At 45.9% G+C, this 26,202-nt stretch overlaps 1 protein-coding gene across 5 annotated transcripts in view; it reads right to left on the bottom strand.

The window, feature by feature from the left end:
• ADGRB3 (adhesion G protein-coupled receptor B3) overlaps nucleotides 1–26,202 on the bottom strand; it is a 1,235,185-nt gene that overhangs the window by 368,477 nt on the left and 840,506 nt on the right. For all 5 annotated transcript variants that reach the window (XM_068281444.1, XM_068281441.1, XM_068281445.1 and 2 more), the window contains one exon: nucleotides 20,702–20,745. In XM_068281444.1, coding sequence (XP_068137545.1) covers nucleotides 20,702–20,745 — 44 coding nt within the window. The remainder of the gene's footprint in view (nucleotides 1–20,701; nucleotides 20,746–26,202) is intronic.

Raw genomic sequence — 26,202 nt, 5'->3', positions numbered from 1 at the left:
GCTGGAGCAGGGTGGGCAGCTGTGGCTGGAGCAGGGTGGGCAGCTGTGGCTGGAGCAGGGTGGGCAGCTGTGGCTGGAGCAGGGTGGGCAGCTGTGGCTGGAGCAGGGTGGGCAGCTTTGGCTGGAGCAGGGTGGGCAGCTTTGGCTGGAGCAGGGTGGGCAGCTTTGGCTGGAGCAGGGTGGGCAGCTTTGGCTGGAGCAGGGTGGGCAGCTGTGGCTGGAGCAGGGTGGGCAGCTGTGGCTGGAGCAGGGTGGGCAGCTGTGGCTGGAGCAGGGTGGGCAGCTGTGGCTGGAGCAGGGTGGGCAGCTGTGGCTGGAGCAGGGTGGGCAGCTGTGGCTGGAGCAGGGTGGGCAGCTGTGGCTGGAGCAGGGTGGGCAGCTGTGGCTGGAGCAGGGTGGGCAGTTGTGGCTGGAGCAGGGTGGGCAGCTTTGGCTGGAGCAGGGTGGGCAGCTGTGGCTGGAGCAGGGTGGGCAGCTGTGGCTGGAGCAGGGTGGGCAGTTGTGGCTGGAGCAGGGTGGGCAGTTGTGGCTGGAGCAGGGTGGGCAGTTGTGGCTGGAGCAGGGTGGGCAGTTGTGGCTGGAGCAGGGTGGGCAGTTGTGGCTGGAGCAGGGTGGGCAGCTGTGGCTGGAGCAGGGTGGGCAGCTGTGGCTGGAGCAGGGTGGGCAGCTGTGGCTGGAGCAGGGTGGGCAGCTGTGGCTGGAGCAGGGTGGGCAGCTGTGGCTGGAGCAGGGTGGGCAGCTGTGGCTGGAGCAGGGTGGGCAGCTGTGGCTGGAGCAGGGTGGGCAGCTGTGGCTGGAGCAGGGTGGGCAGCTGTGGCTGGAGCAGGGTGGGCAGCTTTGGCTGGAGCAGGGTGGGCAGCTGTGGCTGGAGCAGGGTGGGCAGCTGTGGCTGGAGCAGGGTGGGCAGCTGTGGCTGGAGCAGGGTGGGCAGCTGTGGCTGGAGCAGGGTGGGCAGCTTTGGCTGGAGCAGGGTGGGCAGCTGTGGCTGGAGCAGGGTGGGCAGCTGTGGCTGGAGCAGGGTGGGCAGCTGTGGCTGGAGCAGGGTGGGCAGCTTTGGCTGGAGCAGGGTGGGCAGCTGTGGCTGGAGCAGGGTGGGCAGCTGTGGCTGGAGCAGGGTGGGTAGTTGTGGCTGTTACAGACCTCAGATCTCGCGGCGACCGGTCCCCGCAGCCTGTCCCCGATGCTCTTCTCATGGTGACTGACAGACCTCAGATGGCAGCGACAGCAGAATCACAGGCTGTGCACGCTACCCGCGCTCAATGTACTCCAAATGCGGAAGTGACGTCAGGGGTCAATGACGTCACTTCCGCATTTGGGATAGCGTGCACAGACTATGTTGTGTTGTCGCCGCGATCTGAGGTCTGTCGGGGACAGGCGGCGGGGGCAGAGGCGGCACTTGGAGGGGAGGCCCAGTGGAATGGGGGCAGGCATGGCATGCGCTGAAACCCACAGCGGCAGTTTGCTGGTCTTCGCCCCCCATCACCCCTAGTGGCACCAGGGGGCGGAGCAAGACGCTCAGTGAGACGGATCCCATCTGGAGCCAGCAGCAGCAGCCGGATAATGTATGCGGCCAGGCGGCAGGAGCGCCCCCCTTGAAGCCGGCGCCCTGAGCGATCGCTCCGGTCGCTCAGGTCAAAGGCCGGCCCTGTCCTAGCTTATATAGGATCTCCAAACCCTCCTTTGGTGTAGTAGCCAGGAAAGTAGAGCCGTTATGGGGCACTATTAATTTAAAAGGGTAACCCCACCTATAACGAATTTTGGCCTCTATGAGGACCGCAGTAACGTCCTTCATCCTTTTCCGTTTCTCCAAAGTGACCGGGGATACGTCCGGAAATATTTGGATTTATCTTCATACCGCAGAGAGGAGGTATTACGAGCCGCGGACAGGATCTTTTCTTTAATAAGAAAGTCCTTAAGACATAGGATCACATCTCTAGGTGGCTGGTCTTGTCCGGGCATTGATCTCAATGCGCGATGCATCCAGTCACAGATGAAGGCCGAAGCCGGGGCCTCTGGTAAGAGAGATGAAAAAATCTTACCGACATGGAGCTCCAGATCCGTGTAGGATTCATTGAGGCCTCGTATGCGTAAGTTGTTCCGACGGTTGCGGTTGTCCAGGTCCTCAGCTTGAACCTGGAGCTGGGTAACCGTGGATTGCAGGTCGTCATGTTCCCTTCGAAGTGTAGTATGCGCTTTAAATAAATCATCCTGGGCGGTTTCCAGCTTCTGCGTACGGGCTCCCAAGGCCGCTAGCTCCTGAGATAACGTGGTAGTGGCACGATGCAGCTCCGACTGGAACTTGGAAACAAGTTTGTTATAGATCATTTCCAGGCTATCGTCCAAGTCCTTTTTAGTTAATCCCGGCGGGTGTTGAGGCCAGGCTTCTCCGGCGTCTTCTGAGATAAGAGCTGGCGAAGGGCTGGAGCGGGACTGGGCGCCATCTTGGGAAGACATGCTTGCAGAGCGGGCCCTAGTAAAATAGTCTCTCACCGATGTTTGAGCCAGAGATTTCTTATTTTTCCTCCTGTTCGACATGCACAGGCTAATTACCCAGGGGTGACAGGTATTTTGGTGTATGACGAGGTGATAATTCCCCCGGTAATCGCGGCTTTAATCAGAGGCTTAGCAGAGCTGCATGAAAGTCCGTCTCATCACTTCCGCGCCGCGCATGCGCCCCCCTAAAAAATACCCAATTTTATGTTAATCATCCTGGTTTTAGCATCAGAAATTCTTCCTATATGTATATTTGTCCCTCACTCCCAGTAATGCTTAACCTAACTATGACTAACCATAACTAACAAACTATGACTACAATGTCATATAGCCTTCTCCCCCCAGTTCAATCTGGAAGACCAGGGCCATTATTCAATTCATTTTGTCTCCTAAGTTTTCCGTAGGACAGATGGCCACATCTTTACTGCTGATGAAGTGCATCACTGTGGAATGTTTATTTGTTTTCTTGTTGTATGTCCTGAAGTGGGTAGAAACAACTCCAGGGCCTATATGGAATTGACTTTTTCTTTTGAGTTTTCTCCTAGGAGATCATTTTTCAACCTCTTTGAATGGTTGGAAATGCCGATTTCTGATTTCGCGGAAATTCAGTTTTCTGACAATGGTGAATATGTCGATTTCTGAGTTCCATTTTCCGATCCCTATGAGTCTTTTTTTTGGTCATTTGTTGCATTCTTTGGTTGGCCAGATACTTCCAAGTTGACTCTGCATACTCTCATTGGTCAAATGCTTCTGAATTCTGTGATTGGGCAAAAATTACCAAGTTGCGGTAATGCGGTATTTAAAAAAAAATCCGATTTCTAGTTTCTGGTTTCCAATTTACAAGGAGTCTTTTTTGATCATTTTTTTGCACTTTCTGATTGCCCAAATACTTCCGAGTTGACTCTAGATTCTCTGGTTGGTCCAGTGCGTCCAGTTCTGTGATTGGGCTAAGATTACAGAGTATTTTCTTGCTTGCTGGTAGTTCAAATGGCATTTCATTGACAAGTTGTGAAAATATCACCTGGCAGAAAACTCTGGTAGCTTAAAGGATGCATCCAAGCAATTAAAAAAAATCCACTTACCTGGGGCTTCCTCCAGCCCCTGCCAGCCGTCCTGTGCCCTCGCCGCAGCTCCACTCACACTGGCCGGGGTTCCCACCAGTGCAGGATGTCCACTGCGCCTGTGTGAGTGGCTCTCAGAGTCAAACTGACGTTATCCTGACTGCACTGCGCAGGTGCGGTAGTTCTGCGTTTGCGCTGTACAGTCAGGATGACATCAGCGTGACCAGTGAGCCGCATGCTGGAGCGCAGAAGAAGCCGACCAGGCAAGATCGACATCTCCACTGGAGGGAACATAGGACAGATGCAGGGGGCTGGGGGAAGCCCCAGGTAAGTGGATTTTTTTTTAAATTGCTTGGACCTTCCCTTTAAAGGGCATTTTACAGCAAGGTGTGGAAATATAATGTAGGAAAAAAACTCAGGAGAAAAGGTGAATTGTATGTGGGCCCTGGTGTTGTTTCTGCTCACTTCAGAACATACAAGAGAACAAACAAACATTCTACAGTGATGCACCTTGCCAGCAGTAAAGATGGCACCGTCTGTGATACATTTAATAAGAATGCAAATCAAGGTTAAGAAAGATTTTGCAAAGGGCAAAAACTGACTAAATAATTTATAAAGTAATATTGTCAAAAAAATAAATAAAAAATAAGCAATTTTATTAATTTCGTTTTAATCAGTAAAGTTCCTCTTTAAGTAGTTGACTGTGTAAAATAAAAAAATAAACAAGATGAATCAGCAGCTGTAAAAATCATGCAACTATTGTTGCAGATAATGAAAGAAAAGTCTAAATTTGGGCAATATGGATGCAGCATACTTTTAGATGCATGCTAATATGTCTAGTTACTTTGCAATGTAATAAAACTGAGAGTTATAAGAAACTCAGCAAGCTATGATATTAATGAGTGCATTGTTAAAGGGACTAATGAAACATTATTGCACAAATAAAGGCTTGTCAAAGAACAAGAATATATTTGTTGTAATATTATGTCAGAGCCATTTTGCCAGTGTTACCTATGACTAGTGTTGGGCGAACAGTGTTCGCCACTGTTCGGGTTCTGCAGAACATCACCCTGTTCGGGTGATGTTCGAGTTCGGCCGAACACCTGATGGTGCTCGGCCAAACCGTTCGGCCACATGGCCGAACTAAGAGCGCATGGCCGAACGTTCCCCGAACGTTCGGCTAGCGCTGTGATTGGCCGAACGGGTCACGTGGTTCGGGCCCGAACGCGCTCTGATTGGCCGAACGGTCACGTGGTTCGGGTAAATAAATACCTGAACCACGTCATATCTCCGCCATTTGTCTGTGGGTTTAGCTTTGGGTAGGCAGGCAGGGTAGTTCGCTCTCCAGCCACGCTAGCCAGGGTCCCCCCCCAGTCATTGTGTGTCGCTGCTGGGAACAGTAGTACACCGCTCGCTCAGCCACACTATATATAGCATTGTTTACTGCCACTGTGTACCTCGCTCAGCCACGCTATATATATAGCATTGTGTTTTCTGACACTCTGTGTACACGGCTTAGCCTGACTAATATAGCATTGTGTGTACTGCCACTGTGCACCTCGCTCAGCCACGCTATATATAGCATTGTGTGTACTGCCACTGTGCACCTCGCTCAGCCACGCTATATATAGCATTGTGTGTACTGCCACTGTGCACCTCGCTCAGCCACGCTATATATATAGCATTGTGTTTTCTGACACTCTGTGTACACGGCTTAGCCTGACTAATATAGCATTGTGTGTACTGCCACTGTGCACCTCGCTCAGCCACGCTATATATAGCATTGTGTGTACTGCCACTGTGCACCTCGCTCAGCCACGCTATATATAGCATTGTGTGTACTGCCACTGTGCACCTCGCTCAGCCACGCTATATATAGCATTGTGTGTACTGCCACTGTGCACCTCGCTCAGCCACGCTATATATATAGCATTGTGTGTACTGCCACTGTGCACCTCGCTCAGCCACGCTATATATAGCATTGTGTTTTCTGACACTCTGTGTACACGGCTTAGCCTGGCTCTATAGCATTGTGTGTACTGCCACTGTGCACCTCGCTCAGCCACGCTATATATAGCATTGTGTTTACTGCCACTCTGTGTACACCGCTCAGCCAGACTATATACCGTTGTTTACTGACACTCTGTGTACACCGCTCAGCCAGACTATATACCATTGTTTACTGACACTCTGTGTACACGGCTCAGCCTGACTATAAAGCATTGTGTGTACTGCCACTGTGCACCTCGCTCAGCCACGCTATATATAGCATTGTGTTTTCTGACACTCTGTGTACACGGCTTAGCCTGAATATATAGCATTGTGTGTACTGCCACTGTGCACCTCGCTCAGCCACGCTATATATAGCATTGTGTTTACTGCCACTCTGTGTACACCGCTCAGCCAGACTATATACCGTTGTTTACTGACACTCTGTGTACACCGCTCAGCCAGACTATATACCATTGTTTACTGACACTCTGTGTACACGGCTCAGCCTGACTATAAAGCATTGTGTGTACTGCCACTGTGCACCTCGCTCAGCCACGCTATATATAGCATTGTGTTTTCTGACACTCTGTGTACACGGCTTAGCCTGGCTATATAGCATTGTGTGTACTGCCACTGTGCACCTCGCTCAGCCACGCTATATATAGCATTGTGTTTACTGCCACTCTGTGTACACCGCTCAGCCAGACTATATACCGTTGTTTACTGACACTCTGTGTACACCGCTCAGCCAGACTATATACCATTGTTTACTGACACTCTGTGTACACGGCTCAGCCTGACTATAAAGCATTGTGTGTACTGCCACTGTGCACCTCGCTCAGCCACGCTATATATAGCATTGTGTTTTCTGACACTCTGTGTACACGGCTTAGCCTGACTAATATAGCATTGTGTGTACTGCCACTGTGCACCTCGCTCAGCCACGCTATATATAGCATTGTGTTTTCTGACACTCTGTGTACATGGCTTAGCCAGACTATATAGCATTGTGTTTACTTCCACTCTGTGTCTGCTGGGCCTGGGAACAGTAGTACACCGCTCACCCGCCACTGTATAGCATTGTGCTCTGTGTCGCTGCTGGGAATAGTGGTACTGTATAGCATTTCTGTACTGCCACTGTACTGCTGCCAGTCAGCGTGTACTGTAAGGATAAGTGAAATGAGGAAGAAATCCGGTGAAAGAGGAAGGGGCAAGGGAAGAGGTGTTTCCCCTGACGGTTCACGTACAGGCCACAGGGGAGCACCCAAGAAAACCCACTCAATACCGCCCATGTTGTCCAGGACAACAACCCTCACAAATCCAAAAGAACAGGACCAGATAATTACTTGGATGACCTCTCAAGCGTCCAGCAGTGGGTTAAGCAGCACCAGCACATCACGCACGAGGTCTGAGTCCTCAGCCAGTTACAAGGAGCCAGTGGGCACAAAGCTGACACAACCGGCAGCGACACCACGCACACAACTGCCAGATAACCAGTCCTATGAATTACCTCAGGACACAATGGGGTATTCGCAGGAGCTATTCCCAGCCCAACAAACTTCCACCTATGAAAGGTCAATGGAGGAACAGCCAGAAATGTTGTGCCCGGATTCACAACCATTAACTGTGGGAAATGCACCGCGCACTGAAATACAAGGCGAGTCCGAGGAGGACTCGGAAACCCAAATCCCAGAGCAAGTTGGGCAGGAGGGCTTGCAATTGCAGGAGGTCGGCCGACAAGATCTGGAAGACGACGTTGGAGTGAGCTGCGCAGAGGTTGTTCTGGGGAGCTCTACTCCACGGCGGCGGCCCCCCACAATGACATATGACGAGTTTGAGGAGATGGAAGAGGAGGGTATGGACAATGTGGACAGAGACCCAGATTTTATTTGTGAACGAGAACATCGCTGTCGTAGCAGCAGCACAGATGAGTCTGTTGAAGAACCCACTGCTGCACGAGTTCGCCTTGTGCCACAAGGTAGGCGGCGCGCAATTTCAGGCACCACAAGCGTGGAAGTTAGAGTGAGAGGCAAAAGAGGAGGAAACAGAAATCGCCAGCAAGGAGGCAGGTGCTCCAAAGTCTGGGCTTTCTTTGAAGACTGCACTGAGGATGTTACCATGGCGATTTGCAAGGTGTGCAAGACTCGCCTGAGCAGGGGGAAAAGTATTAACAACCTCTCCACCACCAGCATGAGCCGCCACATGCTATCCAAACATCCCACTCTGTGGGCAAACGCGGCAGGACAGGGTACCAGCAACACTGCCTCCCTTGGGTTCACCAGACTCACCACCAGACCCGCCTCAGCAGCAGCAGTAGCCCAGCCATTGCGTGGTTCACAACATTCACAAACATCAGACGACGCTGACACTGTCACTTTCCGGAGTAGTGCTCTTGAGGTCTCCCAGTGTTCATCAAACACAACAACCAACAGCCCTTCCGTGTGCAGCGCTACGGTTCAGTTGTCTGTGTCGGAGATGTTTGAGCGCAAGAGGAAATTGCCAGCAAATGACCCCCGGGCCGTGGCAGTAACAGCCAGCATAGCCAAGCTTCTGGCCTGCGAAATGCTGCCATATCGAGTGGTGGAGACAAACAGCTTCAAGGGCATGATGTCAGTGGCCATCCCACGTTACGTGGTTCCCAGCCGCTACCACTTTGCGCGCTCTGCAGTGCCTGAGTTGCATGAGCACGTGGTCAGCAAAATAACCCGAAGCTTGAAGAATGCCGTTGCCTGCAAGGTTCACCTCACCACTGACACTTGGACGAGTGCGTTCGGCCAGGGTCGATACATCTCCCTTACCGCTAGAGTTGGGCCGAACCTCCGATTTTAGGTTCGCGAACCTGGGTTCGCGAACTTCCGCGGAAGGTTCGGTTCGCGTTAAAGTTCGCGAACCGCAATAGACTTCAATGGGGATGCGAACTTTGAAAAAAAAAAAATTATGCTGGCCACAAAAGTGATGGAAAAGATGTTTCAAGGGGTCTAACACCTGGAGGGGGGCATGGCGGAGTGGGATACACGCCAAAAGTCCCCGGGAAAAATCTGGATTTGACGAAAAGCAGCGTTTTAAGGGCAGAAATCACATTGAATGCTAAATGACAGGCCTAAAGTGCTTTAAAACATCTTGCATGTGTATACATCAATCAGGTAGTGTAATTAAGGTACTGCTTCACACTGACACACCAAACTCCACTGAACAGAACAGGTATGCAGTGGCGGGTCCACTGAACAGAACAGGTATGCAGTGGCGGGTTCACTGAACAGGTATGCAGTGGTGGGTTCACAGAACAGGTATGCAGTGGTGGGTTCACAGAACAGGTATGCAGTGGCAGCAGGATCACTGAACAGGTATGCAGTGGTGGGTGGGTTCACAGAACAGGTATGCAGTGGCAGCAGGATCACTGAACAGGTATGCAGTGGTGGGTGGGTTCACAGAACAGGTATGCAGTGGTGGGTTCACAGAACAGGTATGCAGTGGCAGGATCACTGAACAGGTATGCAGTGGTGGTGGGTGGGTTCACAGAACAAGTATGCAGTGGCAGGATCACTGAACAGGTATGCAGTGGTGGGTGGGTTCACAGAACAGGTATGCAGTGGGCTGAGGGCTCACTGAACAGAACAGGTATGCAGCCAGGAAGAAGTTAAGCCTAACTAATCTTTCCCTATATGAGAGACTGCAGCAGCTCGCCCTACTCTCACTAATGCAGGCACACGAGTGGCCGTAATGGCCGCCGCTGCCTGCCTTATATAAGGGGGGTGGGGCTCCAGGGGCTAGTGTAGCCTAATTGGCTACACTGGGCCTGCTGACTGTGATGTAGAGGGTCAAAGTTGACCCTCAGGCGCATTATGGGGCGAACCGAACTTCTTCCGCAAAACGTTCGCGTGCGGTACCCGCACGCGAACCACCTAAGTTTGCGCGAACCACGTTCGCCGGCGAACCGTTCGGCCCAACTCTACTTACCGCGCACTGGGTGAACCTTGTGGAGCCTGGCAGCGATTCCTCACCTGCTACGGCGCGGGTGTTGCCCACGCCGCAAACAGCTGCACCGCCGTCCCTCCCACTGGATAACAACAGCAGCACCTTCCTCTCTGACTCCTTCTCCTCCAACGCATCTCAAAGCTGTACCTCATCCGGAAACGCTAACCCAGCAGCAGTAGGATCGTGGAAGCAGTGCAGCACAGCTGTTGGCATGCGTCAGCAAGCGTTGCTGAAGCTGATCTGCCTTGGGGATAAGCAGCACACAGGGGAGGAAATTTGGAAGGGAATAAAGGAACAGACGGATTTGTGGCTGGCACCGCTGGACTTGAAACCGGGCATGGTTGTGTGTGATAATGGGAGTAATCTCATTCGCGCTTTAAGGTTGGCTAAGCTGACACACATCCCTTGCCTGGCGCACGTGATGAACCTCGTAGTTCAGCGGTTCCTGAGGACATACCCAGGCGTGGCCGATCTTCTGTTGAAGGTGCGTCGAGTGGCCAAACATTGTAGAAATTCCAGTACTGCTTCGGGGGCACTCGCCAAGATGCAGGAGCGCTTCAATCTCCCCCACCATCGCTTGCTGTGTGATGTCCCTACGCGCTGGAATTCTACGCTGCACATGCTAGCACGCTTTTGCGAGCAGAAGAGTGCAGTGGTCCAGTACATGACGGCGCAGTACCGAGGCGTATCCGGACAGCTGTCAAGCTTCTGTGGATCCGATTGGGCCAACATGTTGGACCTCTGCCAAGTCCTCCAAAATTTTGAGCAATCCACGTTGCTTGTGAGCAGTGACAACTCTTCAGTCAGCATTACCATACCACTGCTGTGTTTACTGAAGAGGTCAATGTTGAAAATCAAGGAAACAGCTGTCATGATGCAACTGGGGGAATCTGAAGGAGAAAACGATCAGCGTGATGGTACCAACATCAGGCCATCCGCCTCAGGGAACGCTGGCCCCAGCAGCTATGACGAAGAAGAGGAGGAGGAACAGCTGGAGTTGGAGCAGGAATTTCATGCCACCACTGACGAGGGCCAGAGCGGTGCACGTTGGACTTCCACAATTCAACGCGAATGGTCAGCAGAAGCAGACCAGGAGGAAGGTGACGACTATGATGCATCACAACAACTATCACAACGCTCACAAGAGGATGATGAGGATTCTGGTAGGACTCTGGCACACATGGCTCAATTCATGCTAGACTGCATTGAACGTGACCCACGCATTGTGCGCATTCTGGACAACACCAATTACTGGGTTTATACCCTTCTGGATCCACGGTACAAACACAATGTTTCAAAACTGCTTGAAGAAAGAGTCAGACAGGTCAAAATGGAAGAATACCAGCAGGCCCTTGTGGAGACTTTAGAGAGGAGATTGACATCCTCCCCCTCCTCTAGCCAGTTGTACGCAGACAGACTGACTTCCGCAAACCCAGGACGACCAGGAGGGCAGCAAACAACGCAAGCCGCAGCTAGTACCCAAAAGGGAACGGTATCGGCAGTGTCCTTGGAGTGGGAAAATTTTCTGACACCCATGCAGCAGCAGCCCACTGAACAGCAAGCGTGCAGATCCACCTCCAACATCGATCGCCTGGAGAAGATGGTCAAGGACTACATGTCAGATGACGTAGCTGTGTCGAACAATCCATCTGCACCCTTCAACTATTGGGTATCGAAGCTAGACACCTGGCACGAACTGGCAATGTACGCAATAGAGGTGCTGGCTTGCCCGGCAGCCAGCGTTATGTCGGAACGCTGTTTCAGTGCTGCCGGAGGCATCGTCACAGATCGGCGTATCCGCCTCTCTACAGAAAATGCAGACCGTCTGACTCAAATTAAAATGAATCAATCCTGGATTGGAAATGACTACGCAACACTCCAGGACCCCAACCAAGTAACATGACCAATGAACATCTGGGATGGTGTAGCGTTTCCGGTCCCTGTTTATTGAACCTCTCATCTGTATTACATTTATGACTGCATGGCGGCAAAAAGCATTGCTGCTATATCCGCACGCTTTTTGTCCTCATGCAAGGCCTGGGTTGTTGTGTCTCAAAAACCGTGGCCTTCTCCTCCTGCGCCTGCTCCTGTTCCATCACGTCTGCTGCTGCTGGGTTAGCGTTGCCGCGTGGTCCCTGTTTATTGAACCACTTATCTTTATTACATTTATGACTGCATGGCGGTACAAAGCATGCTATCCGCATGCTTCTTGCCCTCATGCAAGGCCTGGGTTGTTGTGTCTCACAAAGCGTGGCCTTCTCCTCCTGCGCCTCCTCCTGTTCCATCACGTCTGCTGCTGCTGGGTTAGCGTTGCCGCGTGGTCCCTGTTTATTGAACCACTTATCTTTATTACATTTATGACTGCATGGCGGTACAAAGCATGCTATCCGCACGCTTCTTGCCCTCATGCAAGGCCTGGGTTGTTGTGTCTCACAAAGCGTGGCCTTCTCCTCCTGCGCCTCCTCCTGTTCCATCACGTCTGCTGCTGCTGGGTTAGCGTTGCCGCGTGGTCCCTGTTTATTGAACCACTTATCTTTATTACATTTATGACTGCATGGCGGTAAAAAGCATGCTATCCGCACGCTTTTTGTCCTCATGCAAGGCCTGGGTTGTTGTGTCTCACAAAGCGTGGCCTTCTCCTCCTGCGCCTCCTCCTGTTCCATCACGTGTGCTGCTGCTGCTGCTGCTGGGTTAGCGTTGCTGGTCCCTGTTTATGGAACCTCTTATCTTTATTACATTTATGACTGCATGGCGGTACAAAGCATGCTATCCGCACGCTTCTTGCCCTCATGCAAGGCCGGGGTTGTTGTGTCTCACAAAGCGTGGCCTTCTCCTCCTGCGCCTCCTTCTGTTCCATCACGTGTGCTGCTGCTGGGTTAGCGTTACCGGTCCCTTTTCCTGGAACCTCTTATATGTATTACATTTATGACTGCATGCCGACAAAAAACATGTTACCTGTGCAAAGAAAACAGACATTTCCCGCATTTAAAAGACAGTTTTCCCTTTGAAACTTTAAAATCGATTTTCTCAAAAACTATAAGCTCTTTTTGCTAATTTTTTTTTCCTCTTGTACCCACTCCCAAGGTGCACATACCCTGTAAATTTGGGGTATGTAGCATGTAAGGAGGCTTTACAAACCACAAAAGTTCGGGTCCCCATTGACTTCCATTATGTTCGGAGTTCGGGTCGAACACCCGAACATCGCGGCCATGTTCGGCCTGTTCGGCCCGAACCCGAACATCTAGATGTTCGCCCAACACTACCTATGACTTAAAGTATTCCTCCAAGTTAGTAGGATGCAGACAGATTTAATATACCTTAGCATCTAATATCATATTCCTGTTTGTTCATGACCCGAAGAACTAACAGGGAAAGCCATGATAACACATCTGCTATAGAGACTAGTAATCCCATAGCTGAAGTTCTTTTTCTGTTCTAAAACATTTTTGTGAGGGTTTTTTTTTCATGTTTTTTTTCCCTAAACACAAAATTATATCACAATACATTCCATGTGACAAGGCTGAAATCAAGAGGCCGTTTAACAGAATTTTCTGTCTTTATATTTCAACATTTGAATGCACAAATTGCTGTGTAAGCATGGTTTCTACTGCTACCTTAATTGCATTCTTCTTTTAGTAACCTCTCTGTACTTAAAAAGTACATTCATTGTACATTTTGTACACCTAGTGCATTTTGTAATACATTGTAATTGAGCCAGTTGTTAATGTAGTCTTTATCGCCCCCTAACAGGGGATCTGCAATCGAACTGGTGAATAACTTCCATGCACGTGTTCAGCTGCATAGTGTTACTAGCATTTGCAGTGAGGGCCCTTTTCCACTAGCAATCGCTAGCGTTCACGCTGAACGCTAGCGATTGCTGAATCGCAATTACCGGCGATTCCCCGACGTTCGCGGCCGCGATTTTGCTATGCTATGCACTGCATAGCAAAATCGCGGCAATAATCGCTCCGCCGCGCGATCGCGATCCGGTCAAAAACGAATCGCGGTAGTGGAAATGACCTACCGCGATTCCTATGCTAAAAGCAAACTGTAGCGATTTGACAAATCACTAGCGGTTTGCGGTTTTGCGATTAAGCAATCGCAAACGCTGTAGTGGAAAAGGGCCCTGAGTGTCATTTCAATCTGCAATTATTCTGTAGTTAAAAATATCACAGGACTGATTAATTACCATTCACCTATGTTGGAATTTGCATGCCTGCTTTCATTTGTGGATGTTCACATAAATTCCTTTTCCTGTCTTGATTCTTGGCCTGTGATAGCGATCAGCTTATGCTATAGCTGCATTGCTGGGTCTTACCTTACAATTGTTGTTAACCTTTCCTTGCACCTTTGTGAATGTGAGCTATTCCTGCAGTGGTGAATATCAGTGTTCCTTCCTGCATTGTTGTGTAGACATACCATGGAGGGATTAGTATTAGTAGATATTGCATTTTTTATATTTGTATGCCCTGTTTACCTCACAGAATATATTTACCTCTTGTTTATCAAACTCTCTTTACTCCCTATGAGAGAATTCTGATGAATCTCTGGCTGTTGATGTATAATTCGTGAATAGAGCTATGATAAACAGTACACAAATAATGGTAAGGGGGTGGACAACTGCAAAGAGCTGAATTCACTTGAACTTATGAGTTTACCTGACCTGTGTGCAGTTTCAGTGGGATCATGATTTTGAGTGACAGAGGATGTTTATATGTTTTAATTTGAATACCAGCTATGCCCCATTTACTTTAAAGAGACTCTGAAGTGAGTGTAAATTCCAGTTTTTTCCGTATTTATGTAACGCACTATAGGTAATGCTAAAGCGCCGCATCCCCGCGGCAAAATAAGGGGTTTACATCCCCTTTGGTAGGTCCGCGGAGCGCTTCCTCATAGAGGCAGAGCTTATGGCTGTAGCTCTGCCTCTTGGCGTTTCAATCCCTGCTGATCGCCGCCTCTCCCCGCCCCCCTCAATCTTCCTTCACTGAGAGGGGCGGGGGAGAGGTGGAGATTCATGGTGGATTGACGCGAATGGAGGCAGAGCTGCAGCTCAAAGCTCTGCCTCCATGAGCAGCAAAATCCACGACCAAGAAAGTTGTGGATTTTGCAGAGGGGATTTGGGGGTTATAAACCCTTAATTTTGCCGCAGGGATGCGGCGGTTTAGCATTACCTATAGTGCTTTACATAAATACTAGTTAAAAATAGGAATTTAGACTCACTTTAGAGATTCCTTAAGTATTTAAAGAGGAAAACTGTACACTGTACAGTCTCTCCAATAACGTGAAACGAAGGCTGTGGGCTTACTACAGTCTCTCTTTGATAAATGTTTAGCATTATATTTGCTTTGAGGTAATCAGACATGTGAATATCCATTTCTCTTCGGCATATAGATAACTTTGCCACACAATATGCATTATGATCATCATAAATACTACTTGCAAGAGTAGGTTTACCTTAAATTGTGAATCACATTTACACTGTATTTTTTATAGTTATGAGATTGTTTTGCAATGGCTTTTTACTCCAGAACTATTATTTGCCATTTTACACAATTGGCTACAGCCGCTAGATAAATCACCACATGCACTTGCCAGCAAACAGAAAGTGCCTTCCAGTTTTTGCTATGCTGGTAAATTGTCAACAGAACAATCTATATATGTGTTAGTGAAGTCAAGCAAGCATGTACAGCTGCCAACTCATGACAAAAGTTCTGCTTGTTGTTGCGCAGATTGCTAAGAAAAAAAAACAGCAAAAGTACAGCTTGGGTTCAGTCCTGTTATGCATTCTACTTTCTAAATAACATCTTAAAAAGGACAGTGCATTATGTTTATTTAAATATGCATTACATGCTCTCGTCTTTTATATTAAATAGAAGTCTATGCAGGATTTTGATAGAACAGAAAATCTCTCTCTCACTCTGACACACACACACACACACACACACACACACACACACACACACACACACACACACACACACACACACACTGTACACATTGTACACACACACACTGCACACACGCACGCACACTGTACACACTCACACACACACAGTACGCGCACACACACTGTATGCACACACACGCACGCACACACACACACACACACACGCACGCACGCACGCACGCACACACGCACACACGCACACACGCACACACGCACACACACACACACACACACACACACACACACACACACACACACACACACACACACAAACACACACACTAGATATAGATATATGATTTACCTGCTGTCCTAAAAATAAGAGCTCAGTAATTTTAATCTGGAATAAAATACTGAAGAATCAAAAGGTGGCTTTATAAATATATGTTTCTGTTATTTTGATTCATTGTATTCATTATGTTGAAGATTGCCATAAAAAGCAGTTCTGTGGTTCAAAGGAATATGAATAAATTGTGTTAATTACACTTCTGTGCTTCCATTCTACAGATCTGCAGCATCAAAGTGCTAGGCATTATAGTCTTCCAGGAGCTGTGGTTTGCCCTGAGGTTTTTCTAGATACACAGTGCGCGGAGGTCAAAGTGTAGGCTACAAATATGGAAAGCCCTCAAAGACCTGAACTTTGAAGCTACTCAAGATCAGGGACAGAGAGGTGAGGGAGATACTTATATATAACATCCGCTAATTCCCTTTCCATGGTACAGCTCTTGTGAAGTTTTTTTTTTTTGTCAGGAACATATCAGCTGGGCTATTCTGAGGCGAATAAATGCATGTGGTTTTGGAATAAAGGAATGTTATACTACTTTATTATACACACTGCATAGTTTAACCTCTTAAGGGCCATAGGCTTACACCCCCCTAGTGACCAGGCTATTTTTTACAAATATGTGTTCTTCAGCTTTAATGGCTCACTGCAGAGCCACACAACCCGAGCACACAAATGAATCCTCCCCCTTTCCTGCCCACCAGTAGGGCTTTCTGTTGGTGGGCTCTGATTGCTGCTGCAGGTTGTTGGTTTTTTTATTAATTTAATAGTCTTTTTTAAAATAAATGTATACATATTTTGTTTATTTTTAATAACTCCCCTCCCTCCCTCCCCCGCCAGCCAATCACAGCGATCAGCTCTCATAGGCATCAGCCTATGAGAGCTGATCACTCTCTGAGGATTTCTGGGGGAAGCCGAGTGACACGGCTGTCCCCAGTACAGCGCTGACGTAGATTGCAGTGCTGTACAATGTAAATAAATGGTGGTTTCACTAACAGTCTAATAGCGGTGATTGCCGCTGTTAGACTGTTGACAGAGTGGCATGCTGGCGTGCACGATCCCCTGCAAAACCCCTTCCCAAGTCTTGATTTCATATGATTTTGATTTTAGCCTGATGAAAGAGAGTTGAGCTCTCTGAAATGCGTCGCTGTTTATTTAAAGTAAATACCTTTAACTATATTATATGGCAGCCGCCATTTATCCTTTCTACCACGCACCTGCTTGTCAGTTCACAAACCTCTCCAGCTGCCTGCTGCTTGCTTGTGTAAGACACGCAGAGCAGAGTGGGGTTTCTCCCAGCCATTACCCCTCACACAAACTGAGCCAGCTCCTGGTTTTAACAGCTCCTACAGCCTGTGGCTTACAAGTGTAAAGCACACAGAGCAGCATGGAGCCCTCTAAACACAAACATGGTTCCTCCTGCACATCTAAGACACCTTTGTGAAGACACTCCTACACATGAATGAGGCCACCTATAGAGGTAGGTAGCATTTGTGAGGAGAGTAAATGCACCTGATTCAGAACTGAAGCTTAGCGGATGGAGGAGCATATGTGCCAGTATATCTTGTGGATGAATAGAAAATCGCTAAACACATGCCTAAAATTGCCTTGAAAAATCACTTCTAAAAGCACTGAGCATTTGTGATTATGCTAGCGCGTTTAGCGCTTTTTCTTCTGCGGCCTGCAGACTCTGCAATCCGGCTTGATAGATCGGCAAGTCAGGGCCAGTTAGTGCCTATGCAGTGAGGCCAAGTGCGTTCCCCTATTTTGCTCCTGGGGCTTAGAACGTTCTGTGCCTGCGCAATAGTACTGCACAGGCACAGAGTGCCCACGGCCACAGGAGCACAATAGGGGAGTGCATGCGGCTGGGCCGCGCATGTGCAGTAAGCTTCCGACTCCTACAGTTACTGGGCCAGTTTGCAGAGACAGCAAGCAGTGGAGGAGAACGGCGAGGGACTAATCAGTACGAAGGGGGCTGGAGGAAGCCCTATGTATGTATAAAACTTTTTTATTGTTCCATCTCTGGTTTCCTTTAAATACTGATTTCTAATTGGTATAATTGTTCACACCAAAGTGCCCTGTACTCTTTATATTTTCTATGGAGAAATAGAACCTCAGTACCAATTCAGTTTAATCTGGTCAATCATTTTATCTTCCCAGAAAGATCATGGAACACTGACCCAGAATTTCACAAGAAAAATTACATTATTAATTCCTAAGAAACTAAGATATTTCCTGCTTGAATTTATAAATAGCAATAAAGTAGAAAATATTCACTAGCCAGACATTGGAAATGCATGCAGGCACATAGCTGGTTTTGTATCCAACTTTAAATAGCTTGACAAATGATCACCATGTATTTGAGGTTGACCTAGTCAGTAGTACTTGGACTACAGTCTAGGGGATTACACTGTTGGCAATTATTTGTTTGGAGACAGACACTGAACTTCCCCTGTGCCCTGAACTTCTAGATTTTGCAACAAAAGAAAAATCAAAATAAAGGCATTCATAGAGTTTGGCTACATACAAAAACATACATAATCAGCAAAGACTCTCTTTCTTCCCTAAAATTATAACCAATTGTGATTTAAAGTCATTAGTTTTTTTTTTCCTCTTTTTTTAAAACCATTGGATGCAAACTTTTTTTTTTTTTTTTTTTTTTTTTACCTCTCTGAGAGGTAAGGAGTTTCTGACAATGTTTTTGACTAAACTTTACCAATATGTGACTTTTTTTCAGCCACACTGGTTATTTAAAGGAATCTGAGCACCTGGGTGCTCCCAAATTCAATAAGTATACTAACCAAAACCTCCCTCTAAAAGAGGTTTGTGAATGCTGTGGGCTTTTGGATAGGCAGCATGAGTTTTCTTAGGAAAAGGCTTTTCGCAGGAGAGGCCCCTGTCTATATGAGGGCATCCATATTCTCTCTTCCTGTACTATATAACCAGGCCCGGTTCAAGTAACAATTGGGCCCTAGGGCAAAATTAGCCTGGGGGCCCCCCAACAGACACCCCCGACCAAAAAGCGTCATTAGAGGCCCTTTGTTGTAGCCAAACTTCCCTCCTGGGCCCCTGAGCTGGCTGCTGACCCTCCCCCAATCACCTCCCAACTTAACAGACTCTACAGAGTCCCTGGGGAGCAACAGTTAAGATAGGGAGGGACAACTTGGTAGCCCCTACAGGCTCTGTGGCCCTGGGGCAATTGCCCATTTTTTCCTATGGTAGCTCCGGCCCTGGTGCATATAACTGCAGGTTGAAGTATCTGCAGTGAAGTTGTGCAACCCTGGCCACCACAAATTATGCTGGGAGATATAGTACATTCATGTGATTACATCTCCTTACCAGGAATATGCCAAGTTAGGATCAGACAAAGGCCTTGATGGGCAGATGATGTTAAAGCCTGCACTTCCAATCTTCATAATGACATTCCATATCCCTCCAAGGTAAGTGTAAATGTTTTTATTTGAAAACATAAAACAGCATGCTTGCCAGGGTCCTGCCTCACCTTCTCACCATTAGGTAGGGGTCACACTTGTTTATTTTTGTGTGCATTGTCTGCTACAGAAAAACACATTTAAACTGAGATCCTTATTATCTGGGACATGGAACCAAAAGCCATCCATGCTGATTTTTGGGTTTGGATGTCTTTAACTGCTTCTGGACCGTGGTGATATATGTTTTGATTCTGTTATACCTGCCAGGGCATAGATTTCAATAATTCCCCTTATGCTCCCACCACCCCCGTCGCTCTCTCTCCACCGCAGATCACTCGCCCTGCCAATGTTGGGGTTTGTCTAGGGTGGGGTTGGAGGGCATTTGGGATGAGGAGAAGGAATTCCTAGGGCAAAATTAAGGTAAGTTTTCTTCTTACTGATCCCTGTGAAGATTATGTTGCAACAGCAAGCATGAAAAGACTCAGATTTGAGAGAGAGAGAGAATGAGAGAGAGAGAGAGGAAGAGGGAAGCCTACCGGAGGTCTTTGTTCATGTATATGATATATTTACCTTTGTGCAAAATATTTGCAGAAATCATACTTTTAGTGAAATTTTGCAAAAAGAAAAATGTACTTTTTGCTGTAATGAAAGTACTGCTGGTAATAATTGTGAAAAAAACAACAACAAACAAACAAAAAAAAAAACAGTAACAACAATTAATATTAATGCAGATAAGACCATGTTTCTATATGAAAATAGGGATGCTCATTCAGATTCCGCAGAAATGCAATTTCCGAAATTCCGATCGGAATTTGCATTTCCGCATCGGAATGTGGAAATTGGTAATGCAAGTGTGTTAGGCAGATTTCCGCCAGAAATCACGGAAATTTCCACCGGAAATCGTGGAAATTCTGACCGACTTTAACATCGATTTTCTCAAAAACTATAAGGTCTTTTTGAAAACTTTTTTTGCATCTTATTCAGGAGATTCTGTTTAATAAACCCTGAAAATTTGGTGTTTCTAGGACTTACGGGGGCTTTGCTATTAACCGCTAAAGTCGGCGGAATTTTACTGTAAAGTAAAATGCAGAAAATCTGCATCTGCCTAATTTCTGCATTTATATTACAGTAAAAATCCGCCGATTTAGTGGTTAATAGCAAAGCCCCCGTAGATCCTAGAAACACCAAATTTTCAGGGTTTATTAAACAGAATCTTCTGAACAAGATGCAAAAATCGTTTTCAAAAAGACCTTATAGTTTTTGAGAAAATCGATGTTAAAGTCGGGTGGAATTTCCGCGATTTCCGGCGGAAATTCCGCATTGGAATGTGGAAATTGGTACCGGAAAGCGGAATCGGTAATTGGCAATGGCGAAATGCGGATTTATCGCAGAATCGGAAATTGGCATTTCCGACCATCCCTATATGAAAATAATCCTATCTATATGTACCAAAGACAATAATAAAATTATTACAAAAGTCACATAATAAATAAGAAAGGAATGTCTAAATTAGACTTACGATTTAGCGTCGTCCCAAAGAACACAATATGGCTTTAAAGTACTCTGAAAATTGATAGGAAAAAAGAATGTTACTACTTGAGAATTAACCCTGAAAACAAGATTACGGTATACTACACCATTATTGTACTACAAGTGGGAAGCAATTCAATCATCCTAATGCAGTTTAATCATTTGCATAGTAGTCATCAAATTAGGTACAGTAAAGGAGTGAATTAATTAGCGCACCATGAAACATTTAAACTTTGCTATCTATGATTCATTGATTTTCTGCCGTTAGTACAATTTACAATACATTGGTGAATCCAGGCTAATGTGCACCCCAGGAATAATAATAATAAAAAATTCCAGTGAATGCAAACGTCAGCATTTTTAGTGGCAATTTATTGGTGAAATAGTGATACATCTGATAACAGTTTGTAAATGGAAAATTTCCTGAAAAAGCCTCCATAATTTTAAATGTCTGAGATTTTTCAGCAAATCTTTTGAGAACCATAACTTTCACTTTTATAACTATTTTTTAATGTTATAAAACCACAATCTAACGTGGGGAAAGCAAAAATATAGGCATTAACCTTCCTGGCATTCTGGCGTTCTGATTCCCGCGGCCGCAGGAATGTTTTTTGCACATTTTTTTTCATGTAGCTAGCCCAGCGCTAGCTACATGATTCCCCCCTCCCTGCTGCGTCCCTCCCTGCCCTCCGATCGCCACCGGTGCAATGGCCCGTCCGGAAATCCCGTTCTGAACGGGATTTCCTTGAGGGCTTCCCCATCGCCATGGCGGCGAAAGTCGTGACGTCACAGGGAGACCCGATCCACCCCTCAGCGTTGCCTTGCACAGATTGGCCAGGCAGCGCACGGGGTCTCGGCTGGGGGGCCTGTATCGTAGCAGCAGATCAGCGGCGAGCGCTTGCTGCGTGTTTAAAAAAAAATTATTCAAATCGGCCCAGTGGGGCCTGAGCGGTGACCTCCGGCATCTCTGAATGCTAGGGAGGTTAAAGAAGTTTTAATAAATAGAAATAATATTCCAGCAATGATGGTATAGCGAATCATGTCGATCTATGTGTACTATAAAATACCTATTATAACAATGACTGTATTGCAAATTAAGAGATACCAAATTAAGTAATGTTAAACCATCACAGTTTTATGAAGTGGACTAAAAGGGAAAGTGATGCATTATGGGTAGGAGGGGAAATGATCACATGTAATTATCTCCTGTTTTTAAGAAGGCAATTTTTTTTTACTTTGCAGTGCTGTAGATTGTGGGTGATTGTTTTCAGACTGTAATATTGTAGGATAGATTTCATTGAACAGCGTTTCTATTAACCATTAGTGATTCTACCACTTTTAATGAGAAGTTTGGAAAACAAAAATATGCAATGCAAGATTTATTTCTGTTACACTTTGGACACGTGGTCTTTGACAGGTTTAAAAATAAATCATAAAAACATAAGTTGATTTAAATATAGGGCTGTTTTAAGGCACAGGTCATTGAGGCCTATGCCTGTAAATCCCCCAGGGGTGAGAGTATGCTGTGGTGCTGTGTCTCTGTTTCTCATGGCATATCCGCTTTAAACCATTGTAGGCTGGACTTTGGCAAGCTGCGACTCCTCCCATCACCACCAGTTGCTTGAATAATGTTTCATCAGGGAACAATATGATGTGCCTGTGTGAATAGAACCCAGACTCCACAGTAAGATGTGCATCAGAGGAGGAGGGGATTGACAAGCAGGAATATAAGTAACGGAAGAGATACCACCCACAAACACTGTTCTCTGCATCATCCACCCCAACCTGTTACTAAGGACTGCTAACTTGGCTTCCACTATTTTTTTGCCACACACTGCTATTTGACTCCCACAGTTACTTTGCACGCAACGCTACTTTTCACCCAGTCCACTTTGAATCCACTGCTATTTGGCACCCATTGGTACCTAGCACACAATGCTAGGGATGAGTGAGCAAGAATACAAGGTTTGATCTTGTGGTGAATTGGGCCTTTCCCCTTTTCCTCAGTTTCACAGGAGAAATACTTCTTGCCAGAGTTACATAGGTTACAACTGTGTATGCTTAGTGAAACATTCCAGCAAGTTATCTATAGTCCTCCATCTTGTTTGAGTGTCGCTGTGCTGATTAACTTAGCTAAAAAGTATGTACAACTTGATTAGGCACTGTACTACTGCACGGTCACATTGGGCATTATACACTAAACGCCGGTGAAGTTGCCATGTGCAGGGAGAGTACCACAATTTTACCATTGCTAGCACAGGGGAAGCACTGGCCAGTGGCCACTAAACCATTAGCACCACATGAGTTTACATGGTAAAGGGCACATTGTCACTGTCTACTCCCTTAACCAGCTGTATTGTACTTCCAACATAGAAAACTGTCATTCCTAGGAGTTATGATATACTGCTTTAGAATATACTTACCATTTAAGTTCAACATAGCAGTTTTGTTTCACTGTGTCAATCAAATGACCTTCATATCATTCCATTTTGACATTTTCACTCAGGGTGACTACCTATATATATACAGTGGTGTGAAAAACTATTTGCCCCCTTCCTGATTTCTTATTCTTTTGCATGTTTGTCACACTTAAATGTTTCTGCTCATCAAAAAACGTTAACTATTAGTCAAAGATAACATAATTGAACACAAAATGCAGTTTTAAATGATGGTTTTTATTATTTAGTGAGAAAAATAACTCAAAACCTACATGGCCCTGTGTGAAAAAGAAAATGCCCCCTGAACCTAATAACTGGTTGGGCCACCCTTAGCAGCAATAACTGCAATCAAGCGTTTGCAATAACTTGCAACAAGTCTTTTACAGCGCTCTGGAGGAATTTTGGCCCACTCATCTTTGCAGAATTGTTGTAATTCAGCTTTATTTGAGGGTTTTCTAGCATGAACCGCCTTTTTAAGGTCATGCCACAACATCTCATTAGGATTCAGGTCAGGACTTTGACTAGGCCACTCCAAAGTCTTCATTTTGTTTTTCTTCAGCCATTCAGAGGTGGATTTGCTGGTGTGTTTTGGGTCATTGTCTTGCTGCAGCACCCAAGATCGCTTCAGCTTGAGTTGACGAACAGATGGCCGGACATTCTCCTTCAGGATTTTTTGGTAGACAGTAGAATTCATGGTTCCATCTATCACAGCAAGCCTTCCAGGTCCTGAAGCAGCAAAACAACCCCAGACCATCACACTACCACCACCATGTTTTACTGTTGGTATGATGTTCTTTTGCTGAAATGCTGTGTTACTTCTACGCCAGATGTAACGGGACAGGCACCTTCCAAAAAGTTCAGCTTTTGTCTCGTCGGTCCACAAGGTATTTTCCAAGACGTCTTGCCAATCATTGAGATGTTTTTTTAGCAAAATTGAGATGAGCCTTAATGTTCTTTTTGCTTAAAAGTGGTTTGTGCCTTGGATATCTGCCATGCAGACCAATTTTTCCCAGTCTCTTACTTATGGTGGAGTTGTGAACAATGACCTTAATTGAGGCAAGTGAGGCCTGCAGTTCTTTAGATGTTGTCCTGGGGTCTTTTGTGGCCTCTCGGATGAATTTTCTCTGCGCTCTTGGGGTAATTTTGGTCAGCCAGCCACTCCTGGGAAGGTTCGTCACTTTTCCATGTTTTTGCCATTTGTGGATAATGGCTCTCACTGTGGTTCGCTGGAGTCCCAAAGCTTTAGAAATGGCTTTATGACCTTTACCAGACTGATAGATCTCAATTACAGTACTTTGTTCTCATTCGTTCCTGAATTTCTGTGGATCTTGGCATGATGTCTAGCTTTTGAGGTGCTTTTGGTCTACTTCTCTGTGTCAGATAGCTCCTAGTTAAGTGATTTCTTGATTGAAACAGGTGTGGCAGTAATCAGGCCTGCGGGTGACTACAGAAATTGAACTCAGGTGTGATAAACCACAGTTAAGTTATTTTTTAACAAGGGGGGCAATCACTTTTTCACACAGGGCCATGTAGATTTGGAGTTTTTTTTTCTCACTAAATAATAAAAACCATCATTTAAAACTGCATTTTGTGTTCAATTATGTTATCTTTGACTAATAGTTAACGGTTTTTGATGAGCAGAAACATTTAAGTGTGACAAACATGCAAAGGAATAAGAAATCAGGAAGGGGGCAAATAGTTTTTCACACCACTGTATATATATATATATATATATATATATATATATATATATATATATATATATATATATATATATATTTCGGCTTTTAACATTCCACAGAGTTGCACCTTATGTATTATGCCTCAGGTGCTGCAAAAATTGTATGCTCATTCATTTATAAGTTTCAGACACTGATGTGTTGAATAGTGTTGCACCAGCCTAATACGGCTCTCTCACGTCTAGTGCTAAACACTAACTCCGGTGCACAAGCTACCACTATTAGTATGTATTTGCTCCTCTATTAGTTCCAACCATAGTAGCCGAATGGTTACTACTACTGCACTGGGCGCCAAACTCTCCGCCTTGGCACATGATTACCAACAATTTGCACAAGCATTTATTAGATGCCTGACGATCCCCATGTCCCATTCAACTGATCCGATGTGAGATGATATTACTGTTGAGAACATTGGACTAGCTATAACATTATACTGTATGTACACGCATAGAACTTAGATTTCCCCTTCTTGTTACTTGTCTTGAAATGTAAAAGTTATTCCATTCCACTTTCCCTCCCTGGCTAGTTGTTTGTCAGTTGTCAGCTGTTTGTCTTGAGTTTACAAGGTCAGTTTTTTTCTAGCTGACAATATGCAATTAGATTGTCCTCCCTTGTTTAATTTAGTTATAGGTCATAAATCTCACCAATATGTCAATCACTGCTTGAATGTCACTGGATAAAAATGTCAATGCATATTACCTATTTTATGCACGTCACATTTTGTTTTGCTTCTGTTTTTTTATTTGAAGAAAGTGTATTTGATGGTTAAATAAAGAAACCATAGACTATTACTTGCAAAAATAATCTCTCTCAACTTTTTTTTTTCCTGCTAAAAGGGACCCGCCTGATTAGAACTTCCCCAGACAACTCAAAACTCAAACTAGGCTGTATAATAAAGCATAATAATTATTGTATAATAATGTTGAAAAACACTGAACTAAGAAAGCAGTGATATGATCAACTGAGGAGCTACTGGAGACATTTGTGGAAAGAGGAGACAGGAAACAAAATATGACTGGTTAGGCCACAAATTAAATTATGACATGTATCTGGGCACTGTTGGCTGATATTAAAATATATTAAAATAAAATAATTAGAAGTATATGAACTGTCTTTGCTGAGATTTTGCTTTCGTGCAATACTTACTTTGCTTTCGTGCAATATTTAATATTTTAAACTAGTCCATATATATATATATATATATATATATATATATATATATATATAAGTACAGTGGGGCTGCAGCACACAACAGGAAAACAGTGACAGGGGCTCTTGGTTACGCTTTAACGCGCTTAAGCTCACCAACTGCG

Source organism: Hyperolius riggenbachi, chromosome 4 (assembly GCF_040937935.1).
Source record: "Hyperolius riggenbachi isolate aHypRig1 chromosome 4, aHypRig1.pri, whole genome shotgun sequence".
NCBI classification, from domain to species: domain Eukaryota; kingdom Metazoa; phylum Chordata; class Amphibia; order Anura; family Hyperoliidae; genus Hyperolius; species Hyperolius riggenbachi.
The sequence above is the reverse complement of the archived record's forward strand: the minus strand, read 5'-3'. Positions and strand labels throughout refer to the sequence as shown.